Genomic DNA, 17,300 nt, shown 5'->3' with positions numbered 1-17,300 from the left:
GGCAATCCTTTCCACACTGACCCAGCTTTGTGTTAGCAGTGAATTGTTTCATCCGTTTCCCGATTCGGTAAGAAGGTACAGTGTGGAGATTGGGGGGGGGATCACAGTAGTGGATGCACTCTTGTTAAAGGTGACTGGCTGTTTCAGGTTTGTGTGTATGATGTTCCAAATCCCTCACCTAATGTAATAATGGCTCCTCTTTCAGTTTTTAGCACTATGTCACATAGCAGTGGGGCAACAGATGAACCTGTACTGGCTGCACAAGGTAAGTGTGAAAGGATTCAATCAGATCCCAAGACTACTCGCCTTTCCCTTGAGTAGAAAATTATCTGCTGGAGAACTCAGCATCAGGGCTCGACCCGAAACATTGAGCATCCCTCTGCCTCCACAGATGCTGCCTGACCCACTTGAGTTCCTCCAGCAGTTTGTTTTTGCTCCAGGTTCCAGCATCTGCAGGTTCTTTTGTGTCTCGTCCTTTCCTTTCTCTCTGCTGCCCTTAATTGTTGACCAGTTTCTCGCAGGGAGTGCCAGCGTCTTGGCTGTAGGGAAAGAGCAGGAGGGTGGTAGATTCAATGAGCCAGGAAAGGCAAAATGGGCCAAATTGCCTCCTTTCATGCTAGATCATCCAAGATACCAGTGGGCTGTGGACCAGGTGTAGCATCACAATAAACCCAATATCGGAACTGGCATATGCAAGCAAGAGGGATTAGGATCCCTGGCCAATCCCTTCCTCCCAACATTGGGAAAGAATTTGCACATTTTATATCCCCCACTGTATAAAACTTCGGTCAGGCCACACTTGGACTATTGTGTGCAGTTCTGGTTGCCCCATAACAGAAAGGATGTGGAGGCTTTGGAGAGGGTGCAGAAGAGGTTCACGAAGATATTTCCTGGAATAGAGTGTATTAGATATAAGGAGGGGTTGGACTAACTTGGATTGTTTTCTCTGGAGCGTTGGAGGCTGAAGGGAAACATGATAGAGATTTATGAAATTATGAGAGGCATAGGAAGGGTAGACAGAGTCTTTTTACCCGAGTGGAAATGTCAAATACCCTTATTTTAAGGTGAGAGGGAGAAAGTTTAAAGGAGATGTGTGGGGTAAGTTTTTTTACACAGAGGGTGGTGGGTGCCGGGAACGGGCTGCCAGGGGAGATGGTGGACACATCGCAAAGCTTAAGAGGCATTTAGACAGACATAAGATAAGATAAGATATCTTTAGTAGTCACATGTACATTGAAACACACAGTGAAATGCATCTTTTGATAGAGTGTTCTGGGGACAGCCCACAAGTGTCACCACGCTTCCAGCGCCAACATAGCACGCCCACAGCTTCCTAACCCGTACACCTTTGGAATGTGGGAGGAAACCGGAGCACCCGGAGGAAACCCACGCAGACACGGGGAGAACATACAAACTCCTTACAGACAGCGGCCAGAATTGAACCCGGGTCGCTGGTGCTGTAATAGCGTTACACTAACTGCTACACTACTGTGCCTTCCCCTGAACAGGTAGGGAATGGAGGGATATAGACCATGTGCAGGCAGATGGTATTAGCTTAAATTGGCATCATGGTCAGCACAGACATTGTGGGCTGAAGGGCCTGTTCCTGTGCTGTACTGTTCTATGTTGTTTGTTAGTGCTGGAGCCGTGTTGCTGACCATTGTGGACAATCAGGATCCGGAAACCTGTGGGTGATCATTCCCTCTGGAATTGGATCCCACTGCGTTTTATAACCAGGTGTGGAAGCAACTGGGACCTGGAGACTTATCCAGCTTCAGACTCATTATTTTTTCCATGACCAAGTTTTTTATACTTGTATTTAGCCTTGGTTAATCTTTCATTCATTCAAGGTCCAGCATTTGTTGTCCAACCCTAGTTGGCCTTGAACAGAGGAATGTTGAGAGTTAACCACATAGGTGGGTCTGTGTCATATATCCACCAGACTGGCACAGCAGTGGTACCTGATATTAGTGAATGAGATGGGTTTTTAGAGTCATAGAGAGAAACATCACATAGACAGGCTCTTTGGCCCACCGAGTCTGTGCCAACCATCAACCACCCATTTACATGTCTTCCCTACACTAATCTCACATTCTCATCAAGCCCCCCCCAGATTCTACCCCTCACCCACACACTGGGGGCAATTTACAGTGGCCTATTAACCCACCGACCGGCATACCTTTGGGAGGAAACCGGAGGACCCGGAGAAAACCCACGCGGTCACAGGGAAAAGGTGCAAACTCCACACACAGACAGCGCCCGAGGTCGGGATCGAACCTGTGACTCTGGCGCTGTGAGGTAACGGCTCTACCAGCTGTGCCCCTGTGCCGCTTCAACAAAGTGTGGTCGTCTCACACCAGCCCACAAAGTCTGACATCATCATGTATTTAAGTAATTGGATTTTAATTCACCTGCAGTCTCGGGCATTTGGGCCAAAGATTGTGGCCTCTGGATGAGTGGTCCTGAAACCGACCCAGTATTCCACAGTTACTCCTGCCCAACGTACTTCCGGTTTCCCTTGTATCTCTGCTATTTTACGTTGGTCTCCATGGAACGGTGAAGGTAAAGTGGCTTTTAATTCTGCCATCCCAAATCTCCTTGTTGCAATATGCTGTTATCTCTGAGGCCCCATGTTACACAGAGCCACCGTTTTCCCCTTAGTGCACTGACCACATAGCGCGGTGGTGTAGCAGCTAGTGTAACGCTATTGCAGTATCCATCCCCTTTGTTTGTCCCCCTTTTGCCCCCACCCCTGTTTTTCCTCTCATTCCTGTGTCCCCCCTCACCCCTTGCCTTTCCCTTCCCCCTGACGACCTGCCCATCAGCTGCCTCTGGTTCCCCCACCCTCCTTCCCCTCTTCCTCCCTTGTTCCACAGTCCACTGCTGCCCTCTCCTACCAGATTCCAAGCCCTCGCCTCTTCCACCTATCACCTTCCAGCTTCTCACCTCATTCCCCCTTCATCCCCCCTTCCTCCACCCACCTACCTTCCCCCTCTCACTGGACCCGGTCTATCGCCAGCCAGCTCTGTGCTCTTCCCCCGCCCCTTCCCTGACCTTCCTATTCCGGCTTCCGGCCTCTTCCTTTCCAGTCCTGGTGAAGGGCCTCATCCCGAAACGTCGACTGTTTATTTCCCTCCATAGATGCTGCCTGACCTGCTGAGTTCCTCCAGCATCTTGTGTGTGTTGAATATAGTCCAAGGTAGTGTTCATTCCTCGATGAAGCATGCAGAAATTTCACTGGGCTTGATGGGACAGGTGCAGAGATGGTTTCCTCTGTGGGTCAGACAAAACCTCTAACAGTTGGCTCTCTATCAACTGCAAAACGTAGAATTTTGTGCTGATGTGGGACTCGAACTCACTATCTCCTGATGCGGAAGCTGCCGATTGGTATTGGTTTTTGGTTTATATTGTCACTTGTACGAGGTACAGTGAAAAACTTGTCTTGCAAACCGATCGTGCAGATCAATTCATTACACAGTGCAGTTACATTGAGTTAGTACAGAGTGTATTGATGTAGAACAGGTAAAAACAATAACAGTGCAGAGTAAAGTGTCACAGCTACAGAGAAAGTGCAGTGCAATAAGGTGCAAAATCACAACAAGGTAGATCGTAAGGTCATAGTCCATCTCACTGTATAAGGGAACCATTCAATAGTCTTATCACAGTGGGGTAGAAGCTGTTCTTAAGTCTGGTGGTACATGCCCTCAGGCTCCTGTATCTTCTACCCGATGGAAGAGGAGAGAAGAGAGAATGTCTCGGGTGGGTGTGGTCTTTGATTATGCTGGCTGCCTCACCAAGACAATGAGAGGTAAAGACAGAGTTCATGGAGGAGAGGCTGGTTTCTGTGAGGCACTGGGCTGTGTCCACAACTCTCTGCAGTTTCTTGCGGTCCTGGCCAGAGCAGTTGCCATACCAAGCCGTGATACATCCAGATAGAATGCTTTCTATGGTGCATCTGTAAAAGTTGGTGAGAGTCAAAGGGGACAAACCAAATTTCTTTAGCCTCCTGAGGAAGTAGAGGCTCTGGTGAGCTTTCTTGGCCGTGAGATGGTGAATGTGTTTGTTCTGGGAGTGTGGGAGGGTTGGGTTATTCTTGAGTTTTCCTGTGTTTCTCCAAAAGGCTTGTGTGAGGGAGGAAAGGTTGAGTCAGTCTCAAAATCAGAAGTCAGTCGTTCAGGACTCAGATGAGAAGAAATGAAGACATTTCTTCACCTGCAGGATGGTGAATCCTTGGAGCAAAAAAGAAACTGCTGGAGGAACCCGAGTAGAATCTGTGGAGGGGAAGGAGTTGAGATACTTCTATCAGGACTGAGAGTGGAGAGACGAGATGGCCAGTATAAAGAGGAGGGGTGGGGGAGGGCTGAGACAGGGGCCGGTGGGTGATAGGTGGGCCAAGAGGGGTGAACAATGATTGGCAGGTGGGGGAGGGGAGGGGTGGAGTTGGGAGACGGAGGTGGGTGGGTGATAGTTGGAAGCAGACAAGGAAATAAAAAGGGCAGAATCAGGTGTATTGCCACTGACATATGATGTGAAATGTGTTGTTTTGCAGCAGCCGTACAGTGCAAAGGCATAAAAATCTATAAATTATAAACATAAATAAATAGTGCGAAAAGAAAGGATTAATAAGGTAGTGTTTATGGGTTCATGGACCCATAGTCCCTTCTACCTGCACCCGGACCATCACCCTCCTTACCTCTCTCATCCATGTACCTATCCAAACCTCTCTTAAATGTTACAATTGAACCCACATCCACCACTTCCAGTGGCAGCTCGTTCCACACTCGCACCACCCTCTGAGTGAAGAAGTTTCCCCTCAGGTTCCCCTTAAATATTTCACCTTTCACCCTAAACCCATGTCCTCTAGTTCTTGTCTCACCCAACCTTAGGGAAAAAAGCCTGCGTGCATTCACCCTATCTATACCCCTCATAATCTTGTATACCTCTGTGAGATCTCCCCTCATTCTCCTGCGCTCCAGGGAATAGAGTCCTAAACTATTTAACCTTTCCCTGTAACTCAGGTCCTCAAGTTCCAGCAACATCCATGTAAATTTTCTCCGTACTCTTTCAAGTTTGATAGGGTTGAAAGGGTTGATCAACCCGCAGGTTGATAGGGTTGTTAAGAAGGTGTACAGTGTGTTGGCCAACATTAGTTGGGGTATTGAGTTCAAGAACCATGAGGTGATGTTGCAGTTCTCTAGAACTCTGGTTAGACCACACATGGAGAATTGTGTTCAGTTCTGGTCGCCTCATTACAGGAAGGATGTGGAAGCTTTAGAGAGGGTGCAGAGGAGATTTACCAGGATGCTGCCTGGATTGGAGAGCATGTCTTATGAGGATAGGTTGATTGAGGTAGGGGTTTTCTCTTTGGAGAGAAGGAGGATGAGAGGTGACTTGATAGAGGTGTACAAGATGATAAGAGGCATAGATCGAGTGGACAGTAAGAGACTTTTTCCCAGGGCGAAAATGGCAAACAGGAGGGGGCATAATTTTAAGGTGTTTTGTGGAAGGTATAGGGGAGATGTCAGAGTTAAGTTTTTTTCACAGAGAGTGGTGGGTGCGTGGAACGCACTGCCGGCAGAGGTTGTGGGGGCAGATACATTAGGGACATTTAAGAGACTCTTAGATAGGCACATGAATGATAGAGAAATGGAGGGCTATGTGGGAGGGAAGGGTTAGATAAATCTTAGAGCAGGGTAAAATGTCAGCACAAGATAGTGGACCGAAGGGCCTGTACTGTGCTGTAATGTTCTATGTTCTTATTGATATCTTTCCTGTAGGTAGGTGACCAAAACTGCACACAATACTCTTAAGTTTGGCCTCACTAAGTTCTATACAACTTCAACATAACGTCCCAACTCCTGTACTCAATGCCCTGATTGATGAAGGCCAATGTGCCAAAATCTCTCTTCACGACCCTATCCACCTGTGATGCTATTTTCAAAGAATATTATTGGAATTAGGAGTTTTGGGGTAGTGCAGGAAAGTGGTACTGAGGTGAAAGTTTGGCATGATCTTGTGAAATGGGGGAGCAGAAATGAATTTCCTGCTCCCCCTTCAGTTTCTCACGATCTTTACAGACTCTCTCTGCTCTTGCAGGTTGGACTGACGGTGATCTTGGTGACCCTGCTCGTGGCCATGATATCAGTCAACCAGATGTGGAAGGAGGAATGGGATATTATTCTGATATCATTTCAAGTCAGTGTTCATGCTCTTGTGTAACCTCTTGGTTCCCTTTGGTTTGCTTTGACTTTCCCTCTCGCGGTCTGACCAATTGCAATGGGTCTCTTTCCTATTTATTGGGAAACGGTGCCAGGTGGAAGGAGTCAATTCAGCCCTTCCCATTCTTGCTGGCTGTTCGAGAGATCTCTCCAATTAGTTACACGTCATCCCCATAATATAGAACATGGAACAATTCAGCACTGCAACAGGGCCCACCGTGTCTGTGCCAAACGCTATGCCAAATTAAACTATATCTCTTCTGCCCGCACATGATCCATCTCCCTCCATTCCCCGCATATTTATGTGTCTGTCTAACACTCTTAAATGCCTCCATTGTATCTGCCTCCACCACCACCCCTGGCAGCACATTCCAGGCACCCACCACTCTCTGTGTAAAAAAACTTGCCCCGTACATCTCCTTTAAACGTTCCCCCTCTCACCTTAAATGCATAAGATAAGATAAGATCTTTATTAGTCATGTACATTGAAACACACAGTGAAATGCATCTTTTGCATAGGGTGTTTTGCGGGCAGCCCACAAGTGTCACCACGCTTCCGGTGCCAACATAGCACGCCCACAACTTCCTAACCCGTACGTCTTTGGAATGTGGGAGGAAACCGGAGCACCCGGAGGAAACCCACACAGACACGGGGAGAACGTACAAACTCCTTACAGACAGCGGCTGGAATTGAACCCGGGTCACTGGCGCTGTAAACTGTTACACTAACCGCTACACTACCGTGCCTGCCCTCCAGTATTAGACATTTCTAACCTGGGAAATAACCTTGTAAATAATTCCTTTTCAAGCGATTACCTATTTTCCTCCTGAAAGCTCCCATTAAATCTGCTTCTGCTGTCCTTTCAGACAGCACTTCCCACAACACAGAATTTCATAGTTCATATTTTCTTGAAGGCCATTGAGCCCATTGCGTCTATGCTAGCTCTCAGTGCAATCCTATCACTTCCATTCCCCCAATAATTTCCAGTGAACCTATTCTCTCCCAGGCAACTTCCCTTACTTCTCCCATGCACTGACACTTGAGGTACTTTACCAATTGGCTAGGAGTAACTTATCAAGTGACTACTTAACTTACCGATGAGCTTGCCTTTGGAGTGCGGGAGGAAACCTGAGCACCCAGGATGCACAGGAGCTAAGAACCGAACTTGGGTGATGGGAGATATCAAGGCAGATCACACCATTTGCTGCACCTCTGGATTCTCCTGCCCCTTGCCCACACACCAGGGGCAACTCACAGCAGCCAATGAACCCATCGACCCGCACGTCTTTGGGATGTGGGAGGAAACCGGAGCACCCGGGGAAAACCCACGCAGTCGCGGGCAGAACGTGCAAACTCCACACACAGACAGCGCCGGAGGTCGGGATCGAACCCGCGTCTCTGGAGCTGTGAGGCAGCGGCTCTATCTGTGCTGTGTAAAAATAATTCTCCGCTCCATTGCAAGCTTTTGTCAATTACCTTAAATCCTTGCCCTCTGTCACCAACCCTTCTACCACTGGAAACAGTTCATCCTTATTTAGTCTTTGAAAAGCTTTCAGAATTTTAAGTGCCTTGATTAAATCTTCTCTTAACCACCAGTGGTCTGATAAAGATGACTGGTAGTTGCTCCAGTCTATCCAACTTAACTAAAGTCATAAATTCGTCGAGATGTACTGCACTGAAACAAGTGCACCAATTCCTTGCTGTCAACCACTCGTTTACACCGATCCCATTTTACTCTCCCCACATTCCCATCAACTTCCCCCAGATTCTACCCCTCACCCACACACTGGGGCCAATTAACCCACCAACCCCGCACATCTTTGGAATGTGGGAGGAAACCGGAGCACCGGAGAACGTGCAAACTCCACACACACAGACAGCGCCGGAGGTCGGGATTGTACCTGGGTCGCTGGAGCGGTGAAGCAACAGCACTACCTGCTGTACTGCTGTGTCGCCTGGCTAGTCTCCGGTCCCAGTAAATCTCCTCCACATCCTTTCGAGGACTGTTTCCTCAGTAATGTAGTTTGGTGCTTACAATCATACATGATATCTCCAGCTAAAGCCATTTGCAGTGGGTGAGCCGTGGGTCGAGTCAACAACTGAAAAGTGGGATTAGTCTCTGTAGGAACCTCGGTATCCATGGATACATAGAACCTAGAACAGTACAGCACAGGGACAGGCCCTATGACCCACGATCTTGTGCCTAACTAATTAAACTAGTAATTAAATGCCTAACTAAACTAATCCCTTCTGCCTACACAATGTCCATATCCCTCCATTCTCTGAACATCCATGGGCCTACCTAAGAGCCTCTTAAATGCCTCTATCGTATCTGCCTCCACCACCACCCCTGGCAGCACATTCCAGGCACCCACCACCCTCTGTTAAAAATACCTGCCCTTCAGATCTCCTTTGAACTTTCACCCTCTCACCTTAAATGTAGTATTAGACATTTCGACTCTGGGAAAAAAGATACCGGCTGTCTACCTTATCTATGCCTCTCATAATCTTATAAACCTCTACCCGGTCTCCCCTCAGCCTCCGCCGCTCCAGAGAGAACAACCCAAGTTTGTCCAACCTCTCCTTATAGCTCATGCCCTCTAATCCAGGCAGCATCCTGGTGAACCTCTTCTGCACCCTCTCCAAAGCCTCCACATCCTCCCTGTAATGGGACAACCAGAACTGAATGCAATACTGCAGGTGTGGTCTAGCCAGAGTTCTATAAAACTGCATAGAATTCTGGACAGAAGGTCTGTATAACGCTGGATAGAACGGTTTCCTTTTGTGCCTACTGTCCAAGTCTCTGGCTGGAATTTCTTCTTTGCTGTCTGCTCCAGGCACTGGAAAAATACTCTGTCTCCCAAAACATATCAGGAAAATTCTAATAATCTGCCATCCAAGTCTTCCAGTGGATTGACATCTGGCTCACCAGGTGATCCCTGTCAAGCTCCCTTTCCGCTCCCTGGAGCCCTGCTTCCTTCAATCCCTTTAAACTTACCTGGTTCACTGGAAAATGTATTACAATACTGTATAACATCTTAAAATAAAAAGTGCGTTGGGCTATGTATAGAAATTATATCCAATGGTCTGGAAAGTCTGCTGATCTGGAACTCCGAGAGCCCACACTGTGCCGGATTAAGATAAAATGAGATAAGTTAAGATTTCTTTATTAGTCACATGTACATCGAAACACACAGTGAAATGCATCTTTGCGTAGAGTGTTTTGGGGGCAGCCCGCAAGTGTTACCACGCTTCCGGCGCCAACATAGCATGCCCACAACTTCCTAACCAGTACATCTTTTGGAATGTGGGAGGAAACCGGAGCACCCGGAGGAAACCCACGCAGACACGGGGAGAACGTACAAACTCCTTACAGGCAGCAGCCGGAATTGAATTCTGGTCGTGGTGCTGTAATAGTGTTACAATAACCGCTACACTATCATGCCTGCCCTTACACTACTATGTTAGTGTATCAGGCTGTGGATTTAAGAATCAGGATCAGGTTTATTATCACTGACATATGTCGTGAAATTTGTTGTTTTGAGGCAGCAGTACAATGCAAGGCATAAAAGTTACGATAAGTTACCAAAAGTAAATAAATAAATAGTGCAAAAAAGGAATAACGAGGTGGTGTTCATGGACCGTTCAGAAATCTGATGGTGGAAGGGAAGAAGCTGTTCCTGAATCATTGAGTGTGGGTCTTCAGGCTCCTGTACCTCCTCCCCAGTGGTAGTAACGAGAAGAGGGCATGTCCCTGATGTTGAGGTTTCTTAGTGATGGATGCCACCTTCTTGAGGCAACGCGTCTTGAAGATGTCCTCGGTGGTGGGGAGGGTTGTTCAGTGAGTGTGGTCACTGAAAATGGTGCCGTCTCCATGACTGACTTCAATCTTTCTTTCCCCCCACCTCGCAGGCCACCGCTCCCTTCCTGCACATTGGCGCAGTTGCCGTGGTTACGCTGCTGGCCTGGCTGGTTGCCGGCCAGTTTGCCCGATCGGAGAGAATGGGTACGTACGGTCCACCTTGTCTCCTCGGTCAGAGACCACATCCTTCCCTGCGTTGGCCCAGAACTTTCCAGCACCTTCCCCTCAGCTTTCTGCCCGATTTTTTGCCCTCCCAAGTCATAGACTCATGATTCACCGAAACAGGCCCTTCGGCCCAACTTGTCCATGCCAACCAAGGCACCCATCTAAGCTAGTCCCATTTGCCTGCATTTGGCCCCTGTCCATGTACCTGTCCAAATGCCTTTTAAATATTGTTATTGTACCTGCCTCAACCACTTCCTCCGGCAGTTCGCTCCATATACCCACCACCCTCTGTGTGAAAAACTTGCCCCTCAGGTCCCTTTTAAATCTTTCCCTCACTTCAAACCTATGCCCTCTGGTTTGGGCTGCCCTACCCTGGGGAGAAAGACTGGCTGTTCACCTTATCGATGCCCATCATGATTTTATAAACCTCTGTAAGGTCACCCTTCAATTCTCCAACGCTCCAGGTAAAAAAGTTATAATCCAAGCCTTCCAGTCCTGGTAACATCCTTGTCAATCTTTTTTGCGCCTTCTCCAGGTTAATGGCACCCTTCCTGTAGCAGGGCAATGAGAAGAATTCCAACTGTGGTCTCACCAACATCATGTATAGCAGTAACATGACATCCCAACTCCTGTACTTAATATTCTGACTGATGAAACCAAGTGTACCAAATACCTTCCTCACCATCCTGTCTACCATGTTGTCACCTTCAAGGCACCATGTACTTGCATCCCTGGGCCTCCCTGTTCTACAACACTCCCCAGGGCCCTACCATTTATTGTGTAAAGTCCTGCCCTGGTTTGTCTGACTAAAATGCAACAGCTCGCATTAATCTGAAATCATTGGAAAGTGTGAGCTGGTAACATTGCAGAGAGGGTGTTGGGTCCCTCTGTGTCCCACAGCACCAACAGTGGGATTGTGGAACTGTAAAGGAAACACAAGTGCTGGAAATGGATACTGGGTGAATTCAGATTGGATACAAAAAGATGGAAGGGAACTAAGATTGGATTTGGAAAGAGAAGAAAACAGAAAGTTAATCAGATACGATAAGATGAGATTTCTTTATTAGTCACATGTACATCGAAACACACAGTGAAATGCATCTTTTGCGCAGACTGTTCTGGGGACAGCCCACAAGTGTCGCCACGCTTCTGGCGCCAACATAGCATGCCCACAACTTCCTTACCCGTACGTCTTTGGAATGTGGGAGGAAACCCACGCAGACACACAGTGAGCACGTACAAACTCCTTACAGACAGCGGCCGGAATTGAACCTGGGTCGCTGGCACTGTAATAGCGTTACGCTAACCGCTACACTACTGTGCTAGAGATTATATTTAGAAACCTTTTGCAATAATTTACTAGTTGCAGGAATGAGACTCCATGATTTCAGTTGCTGAAGGGTCCAGGTGAAGGGTCTCGACCCAAAACGTCGGCTGTCCATTTCCCTCCATAGATGCTGCCCGACCCGCTGAGTTCCTCCAGCATTTTGTGCGTTGCTCCAGATTCCAGCATTTGCAGTCTCCTGTGTCTCCATGGTTTCATTTGTCCCTTTGCTGGCTGACCAGTATCACAGGAGCCGAAATCTCCACAGTAAGTTGGCCACAGCATCATTAGCACAGCCCGAAAATTCCGTGATGAATTTGGTTCATCACGGTGGGATAAACACAGCAAATTTCCAAATCCCTTAAGAAGTCACAATCCTGTTTCAATGCAGTAACCAGTGAAACTATCCCATAACCTAATGACATCTCCTCCTTAGAGTCGTGGAGTTAAGGTTTAGAGTCAAGTTGCCCACCTGAGCCAGTCCCATTTGCCTGCGTTTGGCTCATATCCCTCTCAGCCTTTCCCAACCATGTACCTGTCCAAAGGGCTCGACCTGAGATGTCGACTGTCACTTCCCTCCATGGATGCTGCCCGACCTGCTGAGTTTGTCCAGCGCTTTGTGCGTTGCTCCCATCCAAATGTCTTTTAAACATTGTAATTGTCCCCGCCTCTACCAGTTCCTCTGACAGCTCGTTCCATATACCCACCACCCTCTGCGTAAAAAATTTGCCCCTCCTCGTTCCCAGTCCTTGGGTGTCTGCATGGTAATTGCCATTAAACGCGATGAGAGTTTTCCTGTGTATTTTCTTAAGGTGCAGAAGGAGGCCATAAAGCCCATCGAGTCTACGCCCATTCCCATCAGCCCTGCTAGTTCTGCATTTGCCCTGGTGGGTTGGTATCTGTTTCCCGCTTTTACAGGCCGTCTGCTTCCTGCGTACTAATGGTGTTCTCCGGTCTGCGTTCAGTGTTCCAGGGTTTCCTGCTGCTGCTGTATCTGGGAGTTCTCCTGTCCCTTTACCTGCTGCCGCTGGTGATCCACTCGCCGTGCATCATGAACAAGGAGGAGCTGGGCCGGAGACCAGCCGTCATTGGGAACCGGGGGCTGCCGATGGTAGGTAACCTCGGGCAGAAGGACCAATGAAACCAAGGCAGGACGTTGCCCCAGCCTGGTCCACCACCCAGTGAAATAGAAGCCATCTAGCACGAGACAGGCCCTTCAGCCCAACTGGTCCATGGAACATAGAACAGTACAGCACAATACAGGCCCTTTGGCTCACAATGTTGTGCCAACCTTTAAACCTCACCTAAGTCTGTCTAACCCCTTCCTCCCACATATCCCTCTATTTTAAGTTCCTCCATATGCTTATCTAACAATCTCTTGAATTTGACCAATGTACCTGCCTCCTCCACCACCCCAGGCAACGCATTCCATGCCCCAACCACTCTCTGGGTGAAAAACCTCCCTCTGATATCTGCCTTGAACTTCCCACCCATTACAAGAGCATTGGTGCCCTGGGAAAGAGGCGCTGGCTGTCCACTCTATTAAAATTTTGTACACCTCTATCATGTCTCCTCTCATCCTCCTTTTCTCCAAAGAGTAAAGCCCTAGCTCCCTTAGTCTCTCCTCATAATGCATACTCTCTGACCAAGATTCCCATTGGCCTGGGTAATGCACTGTGCTGCTGTTACAAAAAGCTAATTTTCATGGCATTTATACCCTGGGTTTGCCCGTGACAATAAACCTGAATGGGGTTTGCTGGTCACCAGTTAATCCGTCCCCATCTACAGTTTCTTGTCAGAGGTATCAAAGAAAATACATTTTTCTTTCTGCAACAGGTGGTGTACCTGGTAGAGCTGCTGCCTCACAGCTCCAGCGACCCAGGTTCAATCCCACCCTCTGGTCCCATCTGTGTGGCGTTTGCATGTTCTCCCTGTAATTTTCCCTGTTTCCGGTTTCCTCCCACATCCCAGAAACATGCGGGTTGGTAGGTTGATTGGGACAGTAAAGTGTGTAGATGAGTGGTAGAATCTGGAGGGGGTTATAGAGTCATAGGGTCACACAGCACGGAAACAGACCCTTCGGCCCAACTGGTCCATGCTGACCAAGATTCCCATTTAAGCTAGTCCCATTTGCCCTTGTTTGGCCGGTATCCCTCTAAACCTTTCCTCTCCATGTACCTGTCCAAGCGTCTTTTAAATGTTGTTAATATACCTGCCTCAACCACTTGCAGCTCATTCCATATACTGACCACCTTCTGGGTGAAAAAATTTGGGGATTTAGAGTGTCGAAGGGAAACTAAGAGCAAGTCTGTGTGGAAAGATGGGATCAGAGACCACGGAACATAGAACATAGAACACTACAGCACAGTACAGGCCTTTTGGCCCACAATGTTGTGCTGACACTTTATCCTGCTCTAAGATCTACCTAACCCTTCCCTCCCACATAGCCCTCCATTTCTCTATCATTCATGTGGCTATCTAAGAGTCTCTTAAATGTCCCTAATGTATCTGCCCCCACAACCTCTGCCGGCAGTGCGTTCCACGCACCCACCACTCTCTGTGTAAAAAACTTACCTCTGACATCCCCCTTATACCTTCCTCCAATCACCTTAAAATGATGCCCCCTCGTGTTAGCCATTGTCGCCCTGGGAAAGAGTCTCTGACTGTCCACTCGAGCTATGCCTCTTATCATCTTGTACACGTCTATCAAGTCACCTCTCATCCTCCTTGTATCCAAAGAGAAAAGCCCTAGCTCGCTCAACCTATCCTCATAAGACATGCAGATGTCTGCTTTACCTCACCCCTGAGGAACAGTGTAGCACTCCTCCAGTTCCACACCGGCTGGCCTGGACTCTTACACTCGAGCCTCTAGTGCGGGACCTCAACCCACAACCTTCTGACTTGGGAGCCGGTGATACAACGTGGACAGTTTGTTCTGAGAGTGTGGGGTGTGGCTGCCTATTCATGGAGCATCACTGTCCAAAAGGCCTCTGAGGTCCGTTTCTGAATCATAGCTGCTTTTGGCAGAAGATTTGTGTGGTGTTGTATTCCTGGGCCCTGGTTGGTTTAATGGCATGGTTACCATGGTAATGGGCTGCCTAAAATCATCGCAAGGCCATCTATGCAGACTTGCATTGTTTGGCATTGAGCACAATGTGTTGGTGAGTGGCTGCACCCCTCGTGCCTTTGAGTTTTGCCATTTTTGCAAGCTCTGTATTACTGGGGAGTTTCAACATTGCAACCAGTTCAATGGCTCACTCTCCTGGGAGTGAACGATCCGGGGTCAACAAGTGCACACTGAGGAATGGTTTGAATGTGGTGAGGGCTTCCCTTTTCCCCGTGCCCTGGGAGTGTGTGATGGGATGTGGAGAGGGTGGGGGAAACCCCCGCAGTTGCAGGGAGAACGTGCAAACTCCACACAGATGGCGCCGCAGGTCGGGATCAAACCTAGGTCTCGAGAGTCGGTGGCTCTACCTGCTGTCGCACCGTGGCAGGTGGGACGAACACACAACCTATAGGCTCTGAGCCACAGTTAAAGGATAAAAAGGAATGTGTTGGCAGCAGGATTCCCAAGTGATCACTGCGTGCTGAGCACAAGACATTCACGTGCTCTCCCTTGCTGTCAGAGCAGCCTTTTAAAACACTTCCTGCACAAATAGGACAAAGTCTACACTGCCTCGGAACCGTTCCTCCAGGGAATGAGAGAATGTGCTGTTCGTGTTCTTATCCTTCATAAAAATTTGTTGCTACAAAAATGTTTAAGGAAGGCTGCATTCTATTTTTAATGCCTGTTTCCTGTCAGCAAGAAATGAGGAGCTGGAATATTTCCACAGTGGGAGAGGACATTATACTGGGGCAGTCAGCAGAGTGAGGAATACTGACAATCGGGAGCTGGTCTGTGACATTCTCAGTAGATGTTTCACAGTCCAGGTTAGACACAGGGTGAAGATCCCTCTACACCATCCCATCACACACTCCCGGGGTCAGACACAGAGTGAAGCTCCCTCTACACTGTCCCATCACACACTCCCAGTGTCAGACACACAGTGAAGATCCCTCCGCACCATCCCATCACACACTCCCAGGGTTAGACACACAGTGAAGCTCCCTCTACACCGTCCCATCACACACTCCCCGGGTCAGACACAGAGTGAAGCTCCCTCTGCACCGTCCCATCACACACTCCCGGTGTCAGACACAGGGTGAAGCTCCCTCTACACCATTCCATCACCCACTCCCAGGGCACGGATCAAACCCCGTCTTCACTCTTTCATCACACACTCTCAGGACAGGGACAGCACGGGTTAGACACAGAATAAAGCTCCCTCTTCACTATCCCATCACACACTCCCAGCAGATATAGATGGAGTATTGCCCCTCTCCAGTGCAGGGACAGCCTGGGTTTGAACAATGTAAAGCCTCCTCTTCACTGTCCTGTGAAACACGTAATAAATAATTCAGTGTAAGCATGAACAGAGAGCATCAGTGCCGATTCCAATGCCTAAACATTTCATTTTAGCATTATTTAAAAGTTACTGCCTTTCGCCACCATGTGGGCATTGTGAATATTGCTGGTAATTTAAAACCCTTTTCTTGAGCACCAAGGTGTGGGTTGATGTGTGGACTCTAGGTGGCAGCAGGGAGGTGGTGAGATCCCCACAGCCCTCGACATGGTCCCTTCACATACGTGGGATCGATCCCTTCTCCGGCTCGGAAGGTTGTGGTGTCAGGTTGCAAAGAATTCTAGCTTGAGGCTCGTCCATCACAGAAACCAGCCTCCCCTCCATGGACTCTGTCTACACTTCTCGCTGCCTCGGTAAAGCAGCCGACCTAATCAAAGACCCCACCCACCCCGGACATTCTCTCTTCTCCACCCCACCACTGTTCCCCCCCCAACCCCCCATCAGGCAGAAGATACAAAAGCCTGAAAGCACGTACCACTAGGCTCAAGGACAGCTTCTATCCCACTGTTATAAGACTATTGAATGGTTCCCTAGTACGATAAGATGGACTCTTGACCTCACAATCTACCTCGTTGTGGCCTTGCACCTTATTGTCTGCCTGCACTGCACTTTCTCTGTAACTGTAACACTTTATTCTACATTCTGTTATCGTTTTCCCTTGTACTACCTTGATGCACTGTTGTAATGAAATGATCTGTATGGATGGCATTCAAAACAAAGTTTTGCACTGTACCTCGGTACATGTGACAATAACAAACCAATTAACCAATTCCTGAGGGAGTTTTGCATGTTGGGGTGGTGAGCTTGGACACGTTGCGGTCTAGGTAACTCTATACCGAATGCTCCAACTTTAGATAATTACCTCTTTCTTTCTGTTTGTATGCCTCCTTGTCCTTTTATAATTTGTACGTTCTGTCCTGTGTGTCCCTGTAAGCCAGATTACACAACGTTGTACAACATTAGCAACACATTACAGAGGCGAAGGAGCTCAACTGAGGCTTAACTGCACCATTATCTCACCTGTTTACAGACCTTCTCTTTGCTCCAACCATTACCCTCTCCACCTTCTCTGACACCTAGACTAACTTGCTTCTCTCCTTTCCAGTTCTGATGGAGGGTCTCATTGACTGTTTCTCTCTCTACAGATGCTGCCTGACCTGCTGAGTGTTTCCAGCATCTTCTGTTTTTATTTCAGATTTTCAGCAGCTGCAGGTTCATTGATTTTCGTTGTATGGGGGGATCGGGGGGCTTTTCAGACGAGACGTGG

General features: G+C 48.3%; 1 protein-coding gene across 4 annotated transcripts in view; it reads left to right on the top strand.

Annotated features, from left to right (window-relative positions):
* Window positions 1-17,300, top strand: part of LOC127575708 (glycerophosphodiester phosphodiesterase domain-containing protein 5-like) — a 217,065-nt gene that overhangs the window by 157,067 nt on the left and 42,698 nt on the right. For all 4 annotated transcript variants that reach the window (XM_052025691.1, XM_052025690.1, XM_052025692.1 and 1 more), the window contains 4 exons: window positions 206-265; window positions 6,097-6,195; window positions 10,132-10,225; window positions 12,536-12,681. In XM_052025691.1, the coding sequence (XP_051881651.1) occupies window positions 206-265; window positions 6,097-6,195; window positions 10,132-10,225; window positions 12,536-12,681 (399 nt within the window). The remainder of the gene's footprint in view (window positions 1-205; window positions 266-6,096; window positions 6,196-10,131; window positions 10,226-12,535; window positions 12,682-17,300) is intronic.

Source organism: Pristis pectinata, chromosome 11 (assembly GCF_009764475.1).
Source record: "Pristis pectinata isolate sPriPec2 chromosome 11, sPriPec2.1.pri, whole genome shotgun sequence".
In the NCBI taxonomy this organism is placed as follows: domain Eukaryota; kingdom Metazoa; phylum Chordata; class Chondrichthyes; order Rhinopristiformes; family Pristidae; genus Pristis; species Pristis pectinata.
Note: the sequence above shows the minus strand (reverse complement) of the source record. Positions and strands in the feature narration are given on the sequence as shown.